General features: G+C 48.9%; 2 protein-coding genes across 2 annotated transcripts in view; one reads left to right on the top strand and one right to left on the bottom strand.

Annotated features, from left to right (window-relative positions):
- Positions 1 to 20,324, bottom strand: part of LOC135942715 (serine/threonine-protein phosphatase 4 regulatory subunit 2-like) — a 161,919-nt gene that overhangs the window by 102,218 nt on the left and 39,377 nt on the right. The gene's annotated exons all lie outside the window — the stretch shown is intronic.
- LOC135943850 (uncharacterized) lies at positions 15,426 to 16,482 on the top strand. Its single transcript, XM_065490517.1, has 2 exons — positions 15,426 to 15,813; positions 16,370 to 16,482. Exons 1-2 carry the CDS (start codon positions 15,426 to 15,428, stop codon positions 16,480 to 16,482), a joined length of 501 nt encoding a protein of 166 aa, XP_065346589.1.

Below are 20,324 nucleotides of genomic sequence, written 5' to 3'. Positions count from 1 at the left end.
TAATTTAAATTAAATTAAAATCAATTAAATTCAGTAGATTAAAGCCACTTGTTCTTTCGGGAGGTTTTTCACAGCTCCTTCAGAGCTGTTTTCCTGCCCTATTAAAGTAGAGTCTCTTTCACTTTGTAATCAAATTAGTTTGCCAATAAACTCAGTTTCCTTGCTTGCCAAACCCTGCTTGTTTTCCCTTGAATAATTACCCTTAAACCAGGACTAGATAGTTTTGTGTCTTGAATTCCAGTAGCGCTTTAAGTCAGGTGTAGAGATTGTTAGTAAGCTAGCTATTTGTGCCGCGAGCGAAGAATCCCAAGTGAGGTCAACCCTCCCCCCTAGACACCGACCCCCCAGAACCCCGTGAGCGCGCGCGAGCGCGCGGACCGAGCCCCGCGACACCCGAGCAGTCGGCACACCAATTATTTTTTTCAGGGTGAACAAATCATGTAGTGTAGTTAATAACAATAGAATAGACTCAATTAAAACACATATAGAGCCGCAGTAGTTTAATTTCTATTTCCTCTCTTCTCTCGAGTTGCGAAGGAATATTATAAATTATTTTTTTTATAAAATATGAAGAAAAAGAGATTTAAATGAAAATAAATTTAAAATTTAAAATAATTAATAGAATAAAATAAAAAAACCAAAAATCAAGCAAAATAGGTTTCACGAATTTTACGTCTAAAAATCTTATTTTATCATGTACTGAAGCATTATAATTTGTTTTTTCAATAAAGTTTATACATCTTAAATTTTAGACATTATCATGAATTAATCTATAATTGTTGGTTCAGAGGAACCCGATGTGAAGGAAAATGTGTATTCAACGTACTCCTTTGAAAATGAGCCAGACTATTTGTTTGATTCGGAATGATCTCCACCAAATTAAATTTATAACTGCTTCAATTGATTATTCTGTCTCGAGCGGCTCGCAGCAGGCAACCAGCACGACATAACGGCTCCGCGTGTTGCACCCACAGTTCCCAGGAATACGCGCACCTTTTGCAGCAGCGCATCAACGGCGACGGGAGAACGGCTGAAAAGTGGCCAACAGCTCCAGTTTTTGGCACTTGTTCCGGCGGATGAAATTCCGACAGACTGAAAACAGCAGCCGCGACGCCGATCAACAGAGACCGAACAGAAGTTTGGGGGTGCCATGATTACAAATACAACAGCTCTAAAATTATATTCAGTTTTTTTTATAATTTTTTTTTAAATAAAATTCTACTCGCAGCAGCAGTACTGCGACGTCTTCATCGTCTTTTTTGTGCTCGAGAACTTCCCGGCCCCATGAACACGTCAACATCATCCTCGAAAAAGACCCCGCACAATACGCGCTGCTTTCATTCAACTCCATGTAAATAAATTTGGTTTAGCTACGAAAACATGAAGAAAATGACCTAAAATTTGGTGTTCTCTCGTTTGGAATTTTAAAAAGATCAACATTCAAACTGATGAGCCAAAAGCGAGCTGTTGGCCTGGCCTGTCATTTCTTTCAAATTTTAATGAAATATTTTTATTACTGAGTTTCTGCAGCACCTGCCGAAGCAGTGCGTGCAGTTTCACCCGAGGGGCTACCACCGAAGACGGCAGCTCGCCACCAACCACGACCTCCAGCTGTAATTGGTTTTTGTTCTGTGGGAACAAAAATTTACTGGCGTGAACAACGTGCTGCTGCTGAAGGCGCGTTTTCCGTGGCTGAACACGAGTGACCAAAAGGCCGTCGCGCTCTCGGCGCCCATGACGTGCAGGGCGAGGCCGTCGGCGAGCAGCCGGACGTGCTCATTCATCACCGGCGCCGGCAACTAAAAACCCTAATCGACAAACTCACCCCGTCGTCAGTGTTAAGCCTTTATTACTATGGCAAAATAGTGGATAACGAATTTAAATATTTTTTTATTTCTGAGATGAGAGTAAAAACTCAAATACCAGTAAAAACAAACGCTATACACAGAAAAAAGAAAAAATTTTAAATCTCATCGCAGATTTTGTCTAGGAATTAACTAAGTTTCATCTAATTTTTTTCTATTTCTTCCTATTCTAAATTAAAAAATTCAAAAAAATTAATGTTTAGTCTTTTGACTAAATTTGACTGGCAGATCCGACTGGGATCTGCGCGAGGCGCAACACTAGGATACGACAACAACCTCATATCACCTTCGCCACCAGATTCAGTAGACAGGCTCGCGCAAAAATTCTTTCATTTAACGAGCAGAAAACAGTGTGTCGCAAACAAAATGCCCAGTCGTGATGAAAACGCGGCGTGTTTTTATTTATTTCGTCTGGTGCAAGTCGAGGAATTAAATATACCAAGGTTGAAATGCTGTGCTGCAGTCGGACGCGGGGAGTGAAACTTTAATTATTAGGATATGTAATTAAAGCGACTCTGTCTTTTTGGTAATGCACCAGCTTCATTATAGTCCAATACTCATTTCTGTGTAAATTTCTGACTTTTAAAACGGCGTTAAAACCTTGCCGAGCGCAACTTGGAAATTATCACACAAGATTCTGCTTTCATTTCTTTGTTTCGCGTGTGTTAGGAGGGATTTGAGCAAGAACTAAGGAGAGCTCCTTCTCTCTCGTAAAGCACAAAAAATCCGATTAAAAAAATTATTGTTTTATAGCGATGCTTTCTGGAAGGAAAATTGGAACCGAGAGGAGCGACTCCATCACTGAGAGCAAGAGTTGATCACAAGTCGTTTCCGTTCCGGTGCCGAGTCCGTGCTGTTTTACTCGGCAGCGTCAGACGGGCGATTTTGCTCACGCAGAACGAGCCGCCCTTGCCTGTCCAAACAAAATGAACGCATCAACCGATAATTTAATTTTTAATTCAAACAAAAATACCTCTTTCGGGCTCGAAGACCCCGTCTTCGGTCGACTCAAGACCCAGTTCCTCGCCCGAGAAGCGGGTGCGGTCGCTCGCGAGATCAGATCGAGGGGCGAAGTTGACACCTATGGCTACCGGCTCCTGCAAGGACGGCGGAAGGAACTATGGGGGTTTGGTAACTCGATGGGGGGTGGATGACATAAGTTTGGTGATAGCTTTCGAGATGTGGCTACCCTACGGGGGCGCCCGACTTAACTTTCTGGCAAACTATGAGGATTCAGAAACACTAGGAGGACGGCTGACTTAAGTTCGGGGATAGCTATGGGGATGTGGCTACCCTAGGCGGTGTGCCCCTTACCTAACTCTGGGACGACTGTGAGTGCACCTGATTCACCCATGCAGAATGTGGCAACCGTAGGCAGTGCGCCCCTATCCCACCTCTGAGGAGAACTTAAGTGCACGCGCGTCAAACTATGAGGAATCAGAATCCCTAGGAAGGTGGCTAACTCAAGTTTGGGAATAGCTACGGGTATGTGGCAGGCGTGGCAGCCCTACGGGGGCGCCTGACTTAACTTTCTGGCGACTATGGGGATTTGGCAACTTTAGGAGGGCAGCTGTCTCAAGTTGGGGGATAGCTACGAGCTTGCAATTGCCCTTCGTGGGCGCATGACGCTCCCATTGAGTAGCCAAATCCCCAGAGTTCGCCAATAAGTTTTTTCAGGCTCCCACGTAGAGCGGCCGATACTCGTGGCTATCCCCTAACTCGAGTCAGCTGCCCCCGTAGAGTTGCTGAATCCCCGGAGTTCGTTGATAAGTTTCGTCGGGCGTCCTCGTGGGTCAACCGAAAGCGTGGTTCGCCGCCCCGTCGAGGTCGCTGGAGATCTCGGGGGTGACAGAGGTTCACTCGCTTTTACACCGGAGTCGCGCAGGGGCCACGCCGCTCGGCGTCGTCGCCGCTTCACGCGAGGCGATGGAGCCGCGTTCGCGTTCTCTCTCTCTCGGAAGCGGGTCGTCGGTGCCGGGGGCGAACCCCCGGTCGCGCGGAAAAAGTCGAAGCGTGAAGGGGGGTGGGGTGAATATACCATAGTCTAGTATATATTCTTTCTTAAAATAATTAAAGCTTAATTGTTTAATTTTTTGTATGCATTTTAGTGGGGAAATTAGAGCAGTTTTGTGTGCAGTTGGAGAAAATTGAGATTCCAAAAAGTGCTGAAGGTGAAGAGACAAAAATTGTTCAGGCTGAAATAGGGCCGAAGATATGGAATTGCTTGTACTGTGGGAATGGATTTAAATATTCTCATAATTTGTCAGCACATATGAAGAAAATGCACAAGGAAGCCATCAGATGTGAAAATCACAAATGTGTGACTTATTTCCACTCTCTCGAAGAAAAAGAAGAGCACACAAAGAATGTCCACGAAAGCTCGAAGGAAACAAATAAATTCGAGTGCAGCTCTTGTGGGAAGGAAATTCCAACTTCAGCAAACATGTTCGCCGTGTTCACAAAGATTTTCATGTAAAATGCTCTCTTATCGGTTGCCTTTCATTCTTCAAAACTCAACTTGACATGAAAACCCACTTTGATTCTAATCACAAAAGTGAAAACGAGGCTTACATATTTGTATGCAATGACTGTGGCTATGGAGCTAGGTTTAAATATATTTTGAAAGAGCACATCATTAACAAACATATTCCAATATCAAGTGAGTGCCAACTTTGCGACAGTTTTTTCTCCTCTGTGTTTCAATTGAGAAAACATGTAAGGCAAACGCACACTTTCAAAGTTTGTCCATTGTGCAAATTGAGTGTCACCGTGGGGAGCCTCCAATGTCGCCACTTGAAAGTAAAAAGTTGCCATCGCTGCAAGAATAAATCCCAATGTTCAGAACTGTATCAGTTACATTTGAATTCATGCAAGAAAACTCGATCTGTCAAGTGAGTGCCACCATTGCGGAAATACAGAATCGAGACATTGCTGCAGTCGAAAGAAAAAGACGGAGTAAATTTATTTTCTCCCGGAAGGACATGGCAAGCCGAATATTCATCTGATATCGAAAACCTTGATATCATCGACGGCAAGCTTGAGGTAGCGGCCTAATCAAACTATAAACTTAATTATAACACCGGTTTGCTTGCAGTCCTTTCTCCCAAAAACATTCGGTGCTGCTGTGGAGAGAGTGATGGGAGAGGCAGCCATCGGGATCACCTCAGGTCTGGCGTATTTTGGAAGCTGTGGCTCCGTTTTTCTCCCCCATGTGGAGAACGCGGTGCTCCTCTCAATAAACATACTGGTGGAGGGAGCCCTGAAGCTTTGGTGCATCGTTTCACCATAGGACGCACCACTTGTGGACGCGGTCTTAGCTAGGAAGATGGGGAAACCCTGTCCTCATTTCTCCCAGAAATGCGTTCCTCTTGAACCCAAGGAGCTCCTCGACCAGGGTATTCGCGTCTACGAGGTGGGAAAAATTGACGAATTTCGTCAGAGAAAATTCACCATTTGTGGAAGCCCTTTCGTCTTCAAAGCCACTAGCGTGTTTTTTTTTAATTTCAATGCATTTCTTATTGCCTTGACTTGACATTCAAATCCTGCTACTTTATGCATTGTCTTATATTGGCGGCTTTTAGAACTCCTAGGGCTTCCACAACTGTTGAATAAATTTTTGTCCTTTCCTTTGCTCTACCCGGCCGTGCTTCCTTATTCTTGATCGGTTTAGATTTGTATCAAAGCGCAGAAACATCTTAATTTTTTCTTTTGGCTACTGCTTGTAGTGCCCTTTTCACTCAGCAAGCTCTCACGGTTCTGTGGAGTTAAATTATTTAAGCAATCTAAATTGTGTAATACATATTTGAATTGCAAAATTATTACAATTTTTACTGTGAAAAACTTCCCATGACGTTCTGCGTCCTGCTTATTAGACAATGATTTGGCCGAGTAGTGAGCCTAGATGGCCTTAAAGTTGCCCGCTGAACGCCGTAGTATTTTCAAAATATAATAAATTGAATTTTATTTTTACAATTTAACGAAGTTTGTGAGAACACCAATCATTCGTGAGGGTCGAATTTTTTAGGCAAAGTGGATATTTTCATTTTGTGGATACCAATTTTCCCGCCAAAAATAGGAATGTGAGAAGTACGCGCCTCGTCAGAGCTGGTTTGAGCACTTGCACGAATGACTTCTTTATCAGATCCAGCCAGCTCTGACGCATGCGCACTTCTCGCATTCATATTATTTTGGCGGGAAAAAATTTACACTTTGCGCTGCACAACCTTCTTTTTTCTGTAATTATGTATGCTTAATTATGTTGTTTGTCGGTCAAATTAGGTCGTCCAAAGGCCAGGCGACCTCGTAGTTACTGCTCCCAACGCCTATCATTTTGGGGCTAACCTTGGGTTCAACGTTGCGGTCGCGGTCAACACCGTGTTCGATCTGGTAGGGTGGCGGCAGGCTCTTACTAACCAAAGGACCGTGATTTGGCCGGGCAACCCATGCCACAACCGCAGCTGCAAGGGAAACTATGAACCCTTGGACGTTCCCCTGATGATGCAGAGGTCTTTGAACCTGTCTTTTCAGGACTTGTTCCAGGCAGCTCCAAAGTAATAAACGCTAAAAGATCTATTGAAATTCAGACTAGTTAATTTGAAAATATCGTCCCCGTTTTGCAGCCTCACCACAGTTGGTCCAGTGGAGCCTGCTGCTGTGGCTCAAGCAGACGCTGGTGGCGCGTCTGGTGGCGAGTCCACTAGCGCGTCTGTTGGCGCGTCCACTGGCACATCTGTTGGCGCGTCTGGTGGCGAGTTTACTAGCGCGTCTGTTGGCGCGTCTAGTGGCGCGTCCCCTGGCACATCTGCTGGCGCGAGCACTAGTTCGTCTGGTTGCGCGTGTAGTGGTTCGTCTGGTGGCAAGGCCACTAGCGCGTCATGTGGTGGGTCCACTAGCGCGTCTGCTGGCGCGTCTAGTGGCGCGTCCGCTGGTAAATCTGTTGGCGCGTCCACTAGTTCGTCTGGTGAGGCGTCTGGTGGCGCGTCCATTAGCGTATCTGGTGGCGCGTCTGGTGGCCTGTCCACTAGCGCGTCTGGTGGCGCGTCCACTAGCGTATCTGGTGGTGCGTCTGGTTGTGCGTCCACTAGCGTGTTTGGTGGCATGTCTGGTGGCGGGTCAGGTGGCGCATCCACTGGTGCGTCTGGTTCCGCGTCCACTGCTGCGTCTGGTGGCGCGTCCGCTGGCGCGTCTGGTGGTGCGTCTGGTTGTGCGTCCACTAGCGTTTTTGGTGGCATGTCTGGTGGCGGGTCAGGTGCCGCATCCACTGGTGCTTCTGGTGCCGCATCCACTGGTGCGTCTGGTGCCGCGTCCACTAGTGTGTTTGGTGCCGCATTCACAGGTGCGTCTGGTGCCGCGTCCACTGGTGCGTCTCGTGGCGCGTCTCGTGGTGCGTCCACTAGCGCTTCCGCTGGCGCGTCCACTAGCGCGTCTGGTGGCGAGTCCACTAGTGCGTCAGGTGGCGCGTCTAGTGGCGCGTCCACTTGTTAATCTGGTTGCGCGTCCACTAGCGCGTCTAGTGGCGCGTCTGGTGGCGCGTCCTCTAGTACGTCTGGTGGCGCGTCCTTCCTCGCATTTTTTGAAAAAGTTCAGATCTGTGTAATTAGGTTCATTTGTACTAGACTATGGTAAATTTCCCCCCTTGACGCTTCGATTTTTTCCGTGCGACCGAGGGGTCAACCCCGGCGCCGACGACCCGCGACCCAGAGAGAAAACGCGAATTACATTTAGGCTGCGGTTGATGCTTTTTTTGCTGGCGACAATCCCTCCAGAAATTCGCCTGCACAATTTGGACCAGCTATTATGTTGTTTGTCGGTCAAATTAGGTCGTCCAAAGGCCAGGCGACCTCGTAGTTACTGTTCCCAACGCCTATCATTTTGGGGCTAACCTTGGGTTCAACGTTGCGGTCGCGGTCAACACCGTGTTCGATCTGGTAGGGTGGCGGCAGGCTCTTACTAACCAAAGGACCGTGATTTGGCCGGGCAACCCATGCCACAACCGCAGCTGCAAGGGAAACTATGAACCCTTGGACGTTCCCCTGATGATGCAGAGGTCTTTGAACCTGTCTTTTCTGGACTTGTTCCAGGCAGCTCCAAAGTAATAAACGCTAAAAGATCTATTGAAATTCAGACTAGTTCATTTGAAAATATCGTCCCGTTTTGCAGCCTCACCACAGTTGGTCCAGTGGAGCCTGCTGCTGTGGCTCAAGCAGACGCTGGTGTCGCGTCTGGTGGCGAGTCCACTAGCGCGTCTGGTGGCTCGTCTACTAGTGCGTCAGCTGGCGCGTCTAGTGGCGCGTCCGCTGGTAAATCTGGTGGCGCGACTACTAGCGCGTCTGGTGGCGCGTCCACTAGTGCGTCTTGAGACGACCTACACCATGCAAGATCTGTGGTCCATCTAGTGGCGCGTATGGTGCAACGTCCACTGGCGCGTCTAGTGGCGCGTCTAGTGGCGCGTCCGCTTGTTAATCTGGTGGCACGTCCACTAGCGCGTCTGGTGGCGAGTCCACTAGTGCGTCAGCTGGCGCGTCTAGTGGCGCGTCCGCTTGTTAATCTGGTGGAACGTCCACTGGCGCGTCTGGTGGCGAGTCCACTAGTGCGTCAGCTGGCGCGTCTAGTGGCGCGTCCGCTTGTTAATCTGGTGGCACGTCCACTAGCGCGTCTGGTGGCGAGTCCACTAGTGCGTCAGCTGGCGCGTCTAGTGGCGCGTCCGCTTGTTAATCTGGTGGCACGTCCACTAGCGCGTCTGGTGGCGAGTCCACTAGTGCGTCAGCTGGCGCGTCTAGTGGCGCGTCCACTTGTTAATCTGGTTGCGCGTCCACTAGCGCGTCTAGTGGCGCGTCTGGTGGCGCGTCCTCTAGTACGTCTGGTGGCGCGTCCTTCCTCGCATTTTTTGAAAAAGTTCAGATCTGTGTAATTAGGTTCATTTGTACTAGACTATGGTAAATTTCCCCCCTTGACGCTTCGACTTTTTCCGTGCGACCGAGGGGTCAACCCCGGCGCCGACGACCCGCGACCCAGAGAGAAAACGCGAATTACATTTAGGCAGGGGTTGATGCTTTTTTTGCAGGCGACAATCCCTACAGAAATTCGCCTGCACAATTTGGACCAGCTATTATGTTGTTTGTCGGTCAAATTAGGTCGTCCAAAGGCCAGGCGACCTCGTAGTTACTGCTCCCAACGCCTATCATTTTGGGGCTAACCTTGGGTTCAACGTTGCGGTCGCGGTCAACACCGTGTTCGATCTGGTAGGGTGGCGGCAGGCTCTTACTAACCAAAGGACCGTGATTTGGCCGGGCAACCCATGCCACAACCGCAGCTGCAAGGGAAACTATGGACCCTTGGACGTTCCCCTGATGATGCAGAGGTCTTTGAACCTGTCTTTTCAGGACTTGTTCCAGGCAGCTCCAAAGTAATAAACGCTAAAAGATCTATTGAAATTCAGACTAGTTCATTTGAAAATATCGTCCCGTTTTGCAGCCTCACCACAGTTGGTCCAGTGGAGCCTGCAGCTGTGGCTCAAGCAGACGCTGGTGTCGCGTCTGGTGGCGAGTCCACTAGCGCGTCTGGTGGCTCGTCTACTAGTGCGTCAGCTGGCGCGTCTAGTGGCGCGTCCGCTGGTAAATCTGGTGGCGCGACTACTAGCGCGTCTGTTGGCGCGTCCTCTAGTGCGACTGGTGGCGCGTCCACTAGTGCGTCTTGAGACGACCTACACCATGCAAGATCTGTGGTCCATCTAGTGGCGCGTATGGTGCAACGTCCACTGGCGCGTCTAGTGGCGCGTCTAGTGGCGCGTCCGCTTGTTAATCTGCTGGCACGTCCACTAGCGCGTCTGGTGGCGATTCCACTAGTGCGTCAGCTGGCGCGTCTAGTGGCGCGTCCGCTTGTTAATCTGGTGGCACGTCCACTAGCGCGTCTGGTGGCGAGTCCACTAGTGCGTCAGGTGGCGCGTCTAGTGGCGCGTCCACTTGTTAATCTGGTTGCGCGTCCACTAGCGCGTCTAGTGGCGCGTCTGGTGGCGCGTCCTCTAGTACGTCTGGTGGTGCGTCCTTCCTCGCATTTTTTGGAAAAGTTCAGATCTGTGTAATTAGGTTCATTTGTACTGGACTATGGTAAATTTCCCCCCTTGACGCTTCGACTTTTTCCGTGCGACCGAGGGGTCAACCCCGGCGCCGACGACCCGCGACCCAGAGAGAAAACGCGAATTACATTTAGGCTGGGGTTGATGCTTTTTTTGCAGGCGACAATCCCTCCAGAAATTCGCCTGCACAATTTGGACCAGCTATTATGTTGTTTGTCGGTCAAATTAGGTCGTCCAAAGGCCAGGCGACCTCGTAGTTACTGCTCCCAACGCCTATCATTTTGGGGCTAACCTTGGGTTCAACGTTGCGGTCGCGGTCAACACCGTGTTCGATCTGGTAGGGTGGCGGCAGGCTCTTACTAACCAAAGGACCGTGATTTGGCCGGGCAACCCATGCCACAACCGCAGCTGCAAGGGAAACTATGAACCCTTGGACGTTCCCCTGATGATGCAGAGGTCTTTGAACCTGTCTTTTCAGGACTTGTTCCAGGCAGCTCCAAAGTAATAAACGCTAAAAGATCTATTGAAATTCAGACTAGTTAATTTGAAAATATCGTCCCGTTTTGCAGCCTCACCACAGTTGGTCCAGTGGAGCCTGCTGCTGTGGCTCAAGCAGACGCTGGTGTCGCGTCTGGTGGCGAGTCCACTAGCGCGTCTGGTGGCGAGTCCACTAGCGCGTCTGCTGGCGCGTCCGCTGGCACATCTGTTGGCGCGTCTGGTGGCGAGTTTACTAGCGCGTCAGCTGGCGCGTCTAGTGGTGCGTCAACTGGCGCGACCACTGGTAAATCTGGCGGCGAGTTTACTAGCGCGTCTGTTGGCGCGTCTAGTGGCGCGTCCCCTGGCCCATCTGCTGGCGCGTCCACTAGTTCGTCTGGTTGCGCGTGTAGTGGTGCGTCTGGTGGCAAGGCCACTAGCGCGTCATGTGGTGGGTCCACTAGCGCGTCTGCTGGCGCGTCCGCTGGTAAATCTGGTGGCGCGTCCACTAGTTCGTCTGGTGAAGCGTCTGGTGGCGCGTCCATTAGCGTATCTGGTGGCGCGTCTGGTGGCGAGTCCACTTGCGCGTCTGGTGGCGCGTCCACTAGCGTATCTGGTGGCGCGTCTGGTGATTAGTCCACTGGCGCGTCTGGTTGCGCGTCCACTAGCGTATCTGGTGGCGCGTCTGGTGATTAGTCCACTAGCGCGTCTTTTTGCGCGTCTAGTGGAACGTCCGCTGGTACATCTGGTGGCGCGTCTCGTGGCGAGACCACTAGCGCGTCAGCTGGCGCGTCTAGTGGCGCGTCTAGTAGCGCGTCCGCAGGCACATCTGGTAACGCGTCTGGTGGCGCGTCCACTGGCGCGTCAGGTGGCGCGTTTGTTGCCGCGTCTAGTTTCGCGTTCGCTGGCATATCTTGTGGTGAGTCCACTAGAGCGTCTGATGGCGTGTCCACTAGCGCGTCCACCCATTGTGGGGGAAAATTGCCACCATTTGGCTAAAAAAACATTCCCCTGGATCCTTTCCTTACTCCTTGCATCAAATAATTTTTAAATCTAGGCTGGGGTTGATTCTTTTTTGCAGGCGACAATCCCTGCAGAAATTTGCCTGCATTGCATAATTTGGACGAGCTCAACAAGAACCATGATTTTACAGTCAAAATAAATCGTCAGAGGATGGAAAGGAGAGGCGGCAAAAGGAATGCATACTGGGTCCTAACCAATGATATAGTGGATGAATATCTTTGGAAGTTTAGGGAAAACGCTTTGGAAGAAGGGTGAGCTGCTGTTCCAATATTTAACTATGTGTCTTTAATTCTCCGTAAAATTTTTAATCATGTAATTTTTAAAGGGCCAACTACCCAATAGAGACTTTGCTGCAGACGAAAAAAAAGACAGCTATAGTCTATTTTCACCAGGAGGGGGTTGGCAAGCAGATTACGCTCAGACCTGCAAAACCTTGATTTAATCGACGGCAAGCTTGAGGTAGCGGCCTAATCAAACAATACACTTCATTTTTACACCGGTTTGCTTGTAGCTCCTTCTTCCAAACACGTACGGAGCCGCAGTGGAGAAAGTGATGGGAGAAGGAGCCATAGGGATTTCTTCTGGCTTCACTTACATCGGGAGTGTTGGCTCAGTTTTTCTCCCCCATGTGGAGAACGCGGGGCTCCTATCAATCAACAAACTGCTGGAGGGAGCTCCGAAGCTTTGGTGCGTTTGCTCTCCACAGGATGCACCAATCGTTGAAGCCCTATTAGCATGAAAGATGAGGAAAGGTTGCCTTAATTTCGCCTAGAAAAGCGTCCCCGTCGATCCCATAGAGCTCCTCGACCAAGGTTGTCGCGTATGCGAGGTGGGAAATATTTTAAAAAATTTCGTTATGGACGTGCTGCAGTCGCTGAAAAACATGCAGAAGCTACAGATTTTGCGGCTCAGTTGTCTCACATTTCACCATTCCGGGTTGCTGGAGCTGTGCAGGGCTTTGCGAAGCCTTCTGATGTTAGGCGTCAAATCCCTCTACGCCAGTAGCCAAATTTCTGGCTGTGTTTCAAAGGACCTGAAGCACCTGAGAGTGCTGGAGGAGGATGATTTGAGAAGCATTCGCGTGTCGTTATTTTTTATTTTTGCCCCTCAGCTAGACCACATTGATGGCTCACACTGGGACAAGAAGGACACAACTGTCCGTTTACACAAGGAGGAATGCGAAACGCCGAATAAGCAAAGGGATTTCTTATGTCTTCCGTGTCTTCCCTTTGACTTTCAGTTCTTTGATGGTATTGAGCAACTCCCCGTCAAGCCATTGCCTGTCCAAACAAAAGAAACGCATCAACCTATAATTTAAATTTTAATTAAAACAAAAATGTCTCTTTCGGACTCGAAGACCCCATCTTCGGTCGACTCAATACCCAGTTTCGCGGACTTGCAAGGGAGGAAGAAGTGTCAGTCGCGGTCGGCGAGAAGCGGGTGTGGTCCCTCGCGAGATCAGATTGAAGTGCAAAGTTGACGCCCTATGGCAACCAGCTCCTGCAAGGACGGCGGAAGCTCAAGAATCACCAGCCGCATCTGCGACGAAACCAATTTATTACATATACGTGGCGTTTCAATTGAAATACCCATATAAAGCTTGAATTTTCACTTAATTTAATTAAATCGGAGGACTACTCTACGGCAAACTCCACCCCAATACCACCAAACGCCCCCGAAACCTCCACCGGCCCCGGCACTTGACCCCCTGCTCCCACGCCTCCGCTTAACGACCCCCAACGCGCGTCCCCCACGAACCAGCACCAAGACACTGGCACTTCTACCTTCACCAACCGAAGTATCAGGGGACCCGCGGAAGTTCGGAAACACTAGGTTGTGACCCCTGACCCAACTCCGGGTTGACCGTTAGGACACCTGCGTCACCCTTGGAGGATCCGGCAACCCTAAGCGTAGCGCCCCTGATTTTCAGGTTTTGTCCAGTTTTGTCGGGCACCGACCAAGGTCGGCCGCGTCCCCTTTGGTACCCCCTATCTCGAGTCAGCAGTCCCCCCTAGAGTTGCCAAATCCCCAGAGTTCGCCTAAAGTTCTTTCAGGCACCCACATAGAACGGCCGATACTCGTGGCTATCCCCTAACTCGAGTCAGCTGCCCCCGTAGAGTTGCTGAATCCCCGGAGTTCGTTGATTAGTTTCATCGGGCGTGCTCGTAGGTAACCCGAAAGCGCGGTTCGCCGCCCCGTCTTTGTCGCTGGATTTCTCGGGGGTGACGGAGGTTCGCTCGCTTTCGCACCGGAGTCGCGCAGGGGCCGCGCCGCTCGGCGTCGTCGCCGCTTCACGCGAGACGATAGAGTCGCGTTCGCGTTCTCTCTCTCTCTCGGAAGCGAGTCGTCGGTGCCGGTTGCGAACCCCCGGTCGCGCGGAAAAAGTCGAAGCGTGAAGGGGGGTGGCGTGAATCTACCATAGTCTAGTATATATGCTTTCTTAAAATAATTGAAGCTTAATTGTTTAATTTTTTGTATGCATTTTAGTGGGGAAATTAGAGCAGTTTTGTGTGCAGTTGGAGAAAATTGAACTGCCAAAAAGTGACAGCGCAGATAAAAGAAGACTAACTGAAGCCAAACAACAGTCACGCCCATGGAACAGCTTCTACTGCAAGATGCAATTCAAATTTAATAACTAACTGTCTAAACATATCAAGAAAAATCACAAGGGAGCCATCAGATGTGGCAATCGCAACTGTGCTACCTATTTACACTCTCTTGAAGTAAAAGAAGAGCACACAACGAATGTCCACGAAAGCTCCAGGAAACCCAAAAAATTCATGTGCAGCTTTTGTGGGAAGGTAATTGAGGGACCATCCAACTTCAGCAAACATGTTCGCCGTGTTCACAAAGATGCTCCTGTAAAATGCTGCTTAGCGGTTTAATACCTTGTCTTCCTTGCTCCTTGCTTCAAATAATTTTTACATTTAGGCTGGGGTTGATGCTTTTTTTGCAGGCAACAATCCCTCCAGAAATTCCCCTGCACAATTTGGAACAGCTCTTTCAGATCCGTGCGAGATCATTTAAAGTAAATCGTCAGAGAATCTAATTCAGAGGCCCCAAAAGGAATCCATATCCGGTCCTAACCCATGATATAGTGGATGAATATCTTTGGAAGTTTAGGGAAAACGCTTTGGAAGAAGGGTGAGCTGCTATTCCAATATTTAACTATGTGTTTTTAATTCTCCGTAAAATTTTTAATCATGTAATGTTTAAAGGGCCAAATACCCAATAGAGACTTTGCTGCAGACGAAAAAAAGACAGCTATAGTCTATTTTCACCTGGAGGGGGTTGGCAAGCAGATTATGCTTCAGACCTGCAAAACCTTGATTTTATCGACGGCAAGCTTGAGGTAGCGGCCTAACTTAATTTTTTCACCGGTTTGCTTGTAGCTCCTTCTACCAAGCACAAACGGAGCAGCAGTGGAGAAAGTATTGGGTGAAGGAGCCATAGGGATTTCTACTGGCTTCTTTTACTTCGGGAGTGTCGGCTCAGTACCTAAATCGACCCTCAAGAATCGATTGGTGTGCTCAGAAACTTCGTAAAAGACGAAACCTGTAATTAAATTATGTGTGTGATTAATTATATTGTTCGTCGGTCAAATCAGGTCATACAAAAACCAGGAGAAATTGTCTTGACTGCTCCTAACGCGTTCAATTTTGGTGCGAACCTCGGGTTTAATGTGTCAGTCGCCGTAAATACGGTTTTCGACTTAGCCCTTGCAAAACCACAGTCCGTGATTTGGCGGCAGAACCCCTGCACCAACAGGAGCTGCAAGGGGAATGAGGACAAAATGGACATTGCACTCTTGATCGAGAATTCGAGAAACCTGACTTTTGAGGACTTGTTTCCGCCAGCACCCACGTAATATATGCTAGTACATCTTTTGACTAGTTAATTTGAAAATATCGTCCCATTTCGCAAACTCACCACCGTTGGTCAAGTGGAGCCTGCTGCTGTTGCCCAAGCAAACGTTGGTAGCGCGTCCAATGGAGCGTCTGGTGGCGCGTCCAACTAGCGCGTCTGGTGGTGCGTCTGGTATCGCGTCCACTAGCGTGTTTGGTGGCGTGTCTGGTGGCGCATCTGGTGCCGCATCCACTGGTGCGTCTGGAGGTGCGTCTGGTGGCGCGTCCACTAGCGTGTTTGGTGGCGTGTCTGGTGGTGCGTCTGGTGGCGCGTCTGGTGGCGCGTCCACTGGTGCGTCTGGTTCCGCGTCCACTGCTGCGTCTGGTGGCACGTCCGCTGGCGCGTCTGGTGGTGCGTCTGGTTGTGCGTCCACTAGCGTGTTTGGTGGCATGCCTGGTGGCGGGTCAGGTGCCGCATCCACTGGTGCGTCTGGTGCCGCATCTACTGGTGCGTCTGGTGCCGCGTCCACTGGTGCGTCTGGTGCCGCGTCAACTGGTGCGTCTCGTGGCGCGTCCACTGGTGCGTCTCGTGGCGCGTCTCGTGGTGCGTCCACTAGCGCTTCCGCTGGCGCGTCCACTGGCGCGTCTGGTTGCGCGTCTGAAGGCGCGTCCACTAGCGCGTTTGCTGGCGCGTCTGGTTCAAATGATAGTAGAGCACTGTGCAGTGAGGAAGTAGAGGTAAACGCGTAATAAAACTATACACTTGAATTAACACCAATTCGCTTTGTCGCTCCACCCGCGCACATATGGGAAGGCCGTATCCAAACTGTTAGGTAGTGAAGCGATAGGAATTACGACTTGCATTACATTTTGGCAGTATTGGGTCGTTGTTCTTCGCACTGCTACTACATCTTTTGAATAGTTAATTTGAAAATATCGTCCCATTTCGCAAACTCACCACAGTTGGTCAAGTGGAGCCAGCTGCTGTTTCCCAAGCAAACGTTGATGGCACGTCCAATGGCGCGTCCCACTAGCGCGTCTGGTGGTACGGACATAAATTGTATATCTATAAACATGACTTCTTGCAGCATTGTACCTCCCATTCGTTACACCACCGGCCTTCAAGTACCACCATGGAGATATCAACAGATATTCCAGTCCAGCCTCAAGTAAGTACTCTAGCAAGTTGTCCATACAATAAATCAAATCTCGCATTTCAGGAGAATTGTTCAATTCTGTTGGCTCTTCCCTGGACAGGTCGTCAGAACAGGGCGATCTTCCCGATTATTGTGAATTAATTGTGAACTGCATTCCTCTTGAGATGAATGAGCAAGATTTGACAAGGATGTTCTGGAACTTCGGCAGCCTGACCAGTGCGAAAATTGTTCGCGATTCTACTACAGGACGGAGCATGGGCTTTGTCAAGTACACTAAGCCTCATTTCGCCCAAAAGGCATTAGCAGCCATGAATGGACTGAAAATTGGATCAGAAGAAATCAAGGTTTGAATTTTTATAGCTCATGAATCGATCATCTCTAGCTGTAAACAGTTTGAAAGTCTTGAAATGGTAATTTTGACTGTTTGTGCGAATTGAAAGTTAAACTAGTTGAAATCAGAGTTGTATTTTCTTACCACCCAAGTTTAGGTAGTCTGTTTCTTGCAAAAGAAACCACCTTCAGTTAAAACCTTCACTTGAAAAATTTTCAGAGGGAAATGTTTCGAAAAATTAAGGAAGCAAAAGGAAATTTATAAAAGAAAAAATCCGTACGGAAGAGGAAATTGGAAGAGGAACCATAAAAGTTAGATTTTCACTTATTATTTTCGCTTGGTACAGAAGGTTTTATTCCTCTTGATTATCATAACTGGTTGAAAATATTGAAAATTTCGCACGTGCTGACCAGTGAATATCTATCTTTGTGAATAAATAATTTTTTGTTTAATGTGGAAGCACCTGAAAGCCATTAGGCTCCGAGTTTACCCCTGAAAATCATAGAAATTATTGTAATTAAAAGAATTAATTTTTCTGGGACAATTCTCGAAGAAAAATGAACTTAATTTTGGGTATTTTTAAGCGTATCTTTTCATCTAACTTCATTTTTTAAATAAAAAATCCCAATCATTCTACTTGAATAAAAGTATGTTTATATTATTACTTGGCCATTAATTTAAATCTGTTCTCAGGTGTCATATGCACGACCTGGTTGCAAGGACATCAAAGATGCTACCCTGTATGTGAATTATCTGCCGAGCTGTGTGACAACCTCTGCCCAACTGGAGGAAATCTTCAGCCCCTTTGGCAAAATCATCGCGTCGCGCCTCTTGCTCGACTCAGAAATGAAGCCTTGCGGTGTCGGCTTTGTCCAATTCAACGTGAGGCAAAAAGCCGCTGCAGCTGTGTACGCGCTCAATGGCGTCGTTCTCGAACCCTCTGGCGGGAGAAAAACATTCGGTGCTGCTGTGGAGAGAGTGATGGGAGAGGCAGCCATCGGGATCACCTCAGGTCTGGCGTATTTTGGAAGCTGTGGCTCCGTTTTTCTCCCCCATGTGGAGAACGCGGTGCTCCTCTCAATAAACATACTGGTGGAGGGAGCCCTGAAGCTTTGGTGCATCGTTTCACCATAGGACGCACCACTTGTGGACGCGGTCTTAGCTAGGAAGATGGGGAAACCCTGTCCTCATTTCTCCCAGAAATGCGTTCCTCTTGAACCCAAGGAGCTCCTCGACCAGGGTATTCGCGTCTACGAGGTGGGAAAAATTGACGAATTTCGTCAGAGAAAATTCACCATTTGTGGAAGCTCTTTCGTCTTCAAAGCCACTAGCGTGTTTTTTTTTAATTTCAATGCATTTCTTAATGCCTGGACTTGAGATTCAAATCCTGCTACTTTATTCATTGTCTTATATTGGCGGCTTTTAGAACTCCTAGGGCTTCCACAACTGTTGAATAAATTTTTGTCCTTTCCTTTGCTCTTCCCGGCCGTGCTTCCTTATTCTTGATCGGTACATGATTTGTATCAAAGCGCAGAAACATCTTAATTTTTTCTTTTGGCTACTGCTTGTAGTGCCCTTCTCACTCAGCAAGCTCTCACGGTTCTGTAGAGATAAATTATTTAAGCAATCTAAATTGTGTAATATATATTTGAATTGCAAAATTATTTCAATTTTTACTGTGAAAAACTTCCCATGACGTTCTGCGTCCTGCTTATTAGACAATGATTTGGCCGAGTAGTGAGCCTAGATGGCCTTAAAGTTGCCCGCTGAACGCCGTAGTATTTTCAAAATATAATAAATTGAATTTTATTTTTACAATTTAATGACCGACTTTAACGAAGTTTGTGAGAACACCAATCATTCGTGAGGGTCGAATTTTTTAGGCAAAGTGGATATTTTCATTTTGTGGATACCAATTTTCCCGCCAAAAATAGGAATGTGAGAAGTACGCGCCTCGTCAGAGCTGGTTTGAGCACTTGCACGAATGACTTCTTTATCAGATCCAGCCAGCTCTGACGCATGCGCACTTCTCGCATTCATATTGTTTTGGCGGGAAAAAATTTACACTTTGCGTTGCACAACCTTCTTTTTTCTGTAATTATGTATGCTTAATTATGTTGTTTGTCGGTCATATTAGGTCGTCCAAAGGCCAGGCGACCTCGTAGTTACTGCTCCCAACGCCTATCATTTTGGGGCTAACCTTGGGTTCAACGTTGCGGTCGCGGTCAACACCGTGTTCGATCTGGTAGGGTGGCGGCAGGCTCTTACTATCCAAAGGACCGTGATTTGGCCGGGCAACCCATGCCACAACCGCAGCTGCAAGGGAAACTATGAACGTATGAACCCTTGGACGTTCCCCTGATGATGCAGAGGTCTTTGAACCTGTCTTTTCAGGACTTGTTCCAGGCAGCTCCAAAGTAATAAACGCTAAAAGATCTATTGAAATTCAGACTAGTTAATTTGAAAATATCGTCCCGTTTTGCAGCCTCACCACAGTTGGTCCAGTGGAGCCTTCTGCTGTGGCTCAAGCAGACGCTGGTGGCGCGTCTGGTGGCGAGTCGACTAGCGCGTCTGGTGGCTCGTCTACTAGTGCGTCAGCTGGCGCGTCTAGTAGCGCGTCCGCTGGTAAATCTGGTGGCGCGACCACTAGCGCGTCTGTTGGCACGTCCTCTAGTGCGTCTGGTGGCGCGTCCACTAGTGCGTCTTGAGACGACCTACACCATGCAAGATCTGTGGTCCATCTAGTGGCGCGTATGGTGCAACGTCCACTGGCGCGTCTAGTGGCGCGTCCACTTGGTAATCTGGTTGCGCGTCCACTGGCGCGTCTAGTGGCGCGTCTAGTGGCGCGTCCGCTTGTTAATCTGGTGGCACGTCCACTAGCGCGTCTGGTGGCGAGTCAACTAGTGCATCAGCTGGCGCGTCTAGTGGCGCGTCCGCTTGTTAATCTGGTGGCACGTCCACTAGCGCGTCTGGTGGCGAGTCCACTAGTGCGTCAGCTGGCGCGTCTAGTGGCGCGTCCGCTTGTTAATCTGGTGGCACGTCCACTAGCGCGTCTGGTGGCGAGTCCACTAGTGCGTCAGCTGGCGCGTCTAGTGGCGCGTCCGCTTGTTAATCTGGTGGCACGTCCACTAGCGCGTCTGGTGGCGAGTCCACTAGTGCGTCAGCTGGCGCGTCCAGTGGCGCGTCCACTTGTTAATCTGGTTGCGCGTCCACTAGCGCGTCTAGTGGCGCGTTCTCTAGTACGTCTGGTGGCGCGTCCTTCCTCGCATTTTTTGAAAAAGTTCAGATCTGTGTAATTAGGTTCATTTGTACTAGACTATGGTAAATTTCCCCCCTTGACGCTTCGACTTTTTCCGTGCGACCGAGGGGTCAACCCCGGCGCCAACGACCCGCGACCCAGAGAGAAAACGCGAATTACATTTAGGCTGGGGTTGATGCTTTTTTTGCAGGCGACAATCCCTCCAGAAATTCGCCTGCACAATTTGGACCAGCTATTTTAGAACAGTGGAAGATCATTTAAAGTAAGTCGTCAAAGAATCCAATTCAAAGGCCCCA

This window comes from Cloeon dipterum, chromosome 4 (assembly GCF_949628265.1).
Source record: "Cloeon dipterum chromosome 4, ieCloDipt1.1, whole genome shotgun sequence".
NCBI lineage: Eukaryota > Metazoa > Arthropoda > Insecta > Ephemeroptera > Baetidae > Cloeon > Cloeon dipterum.
This window is presented reverse-complemented; position numbering and strand designations above follow the sequence as displayed.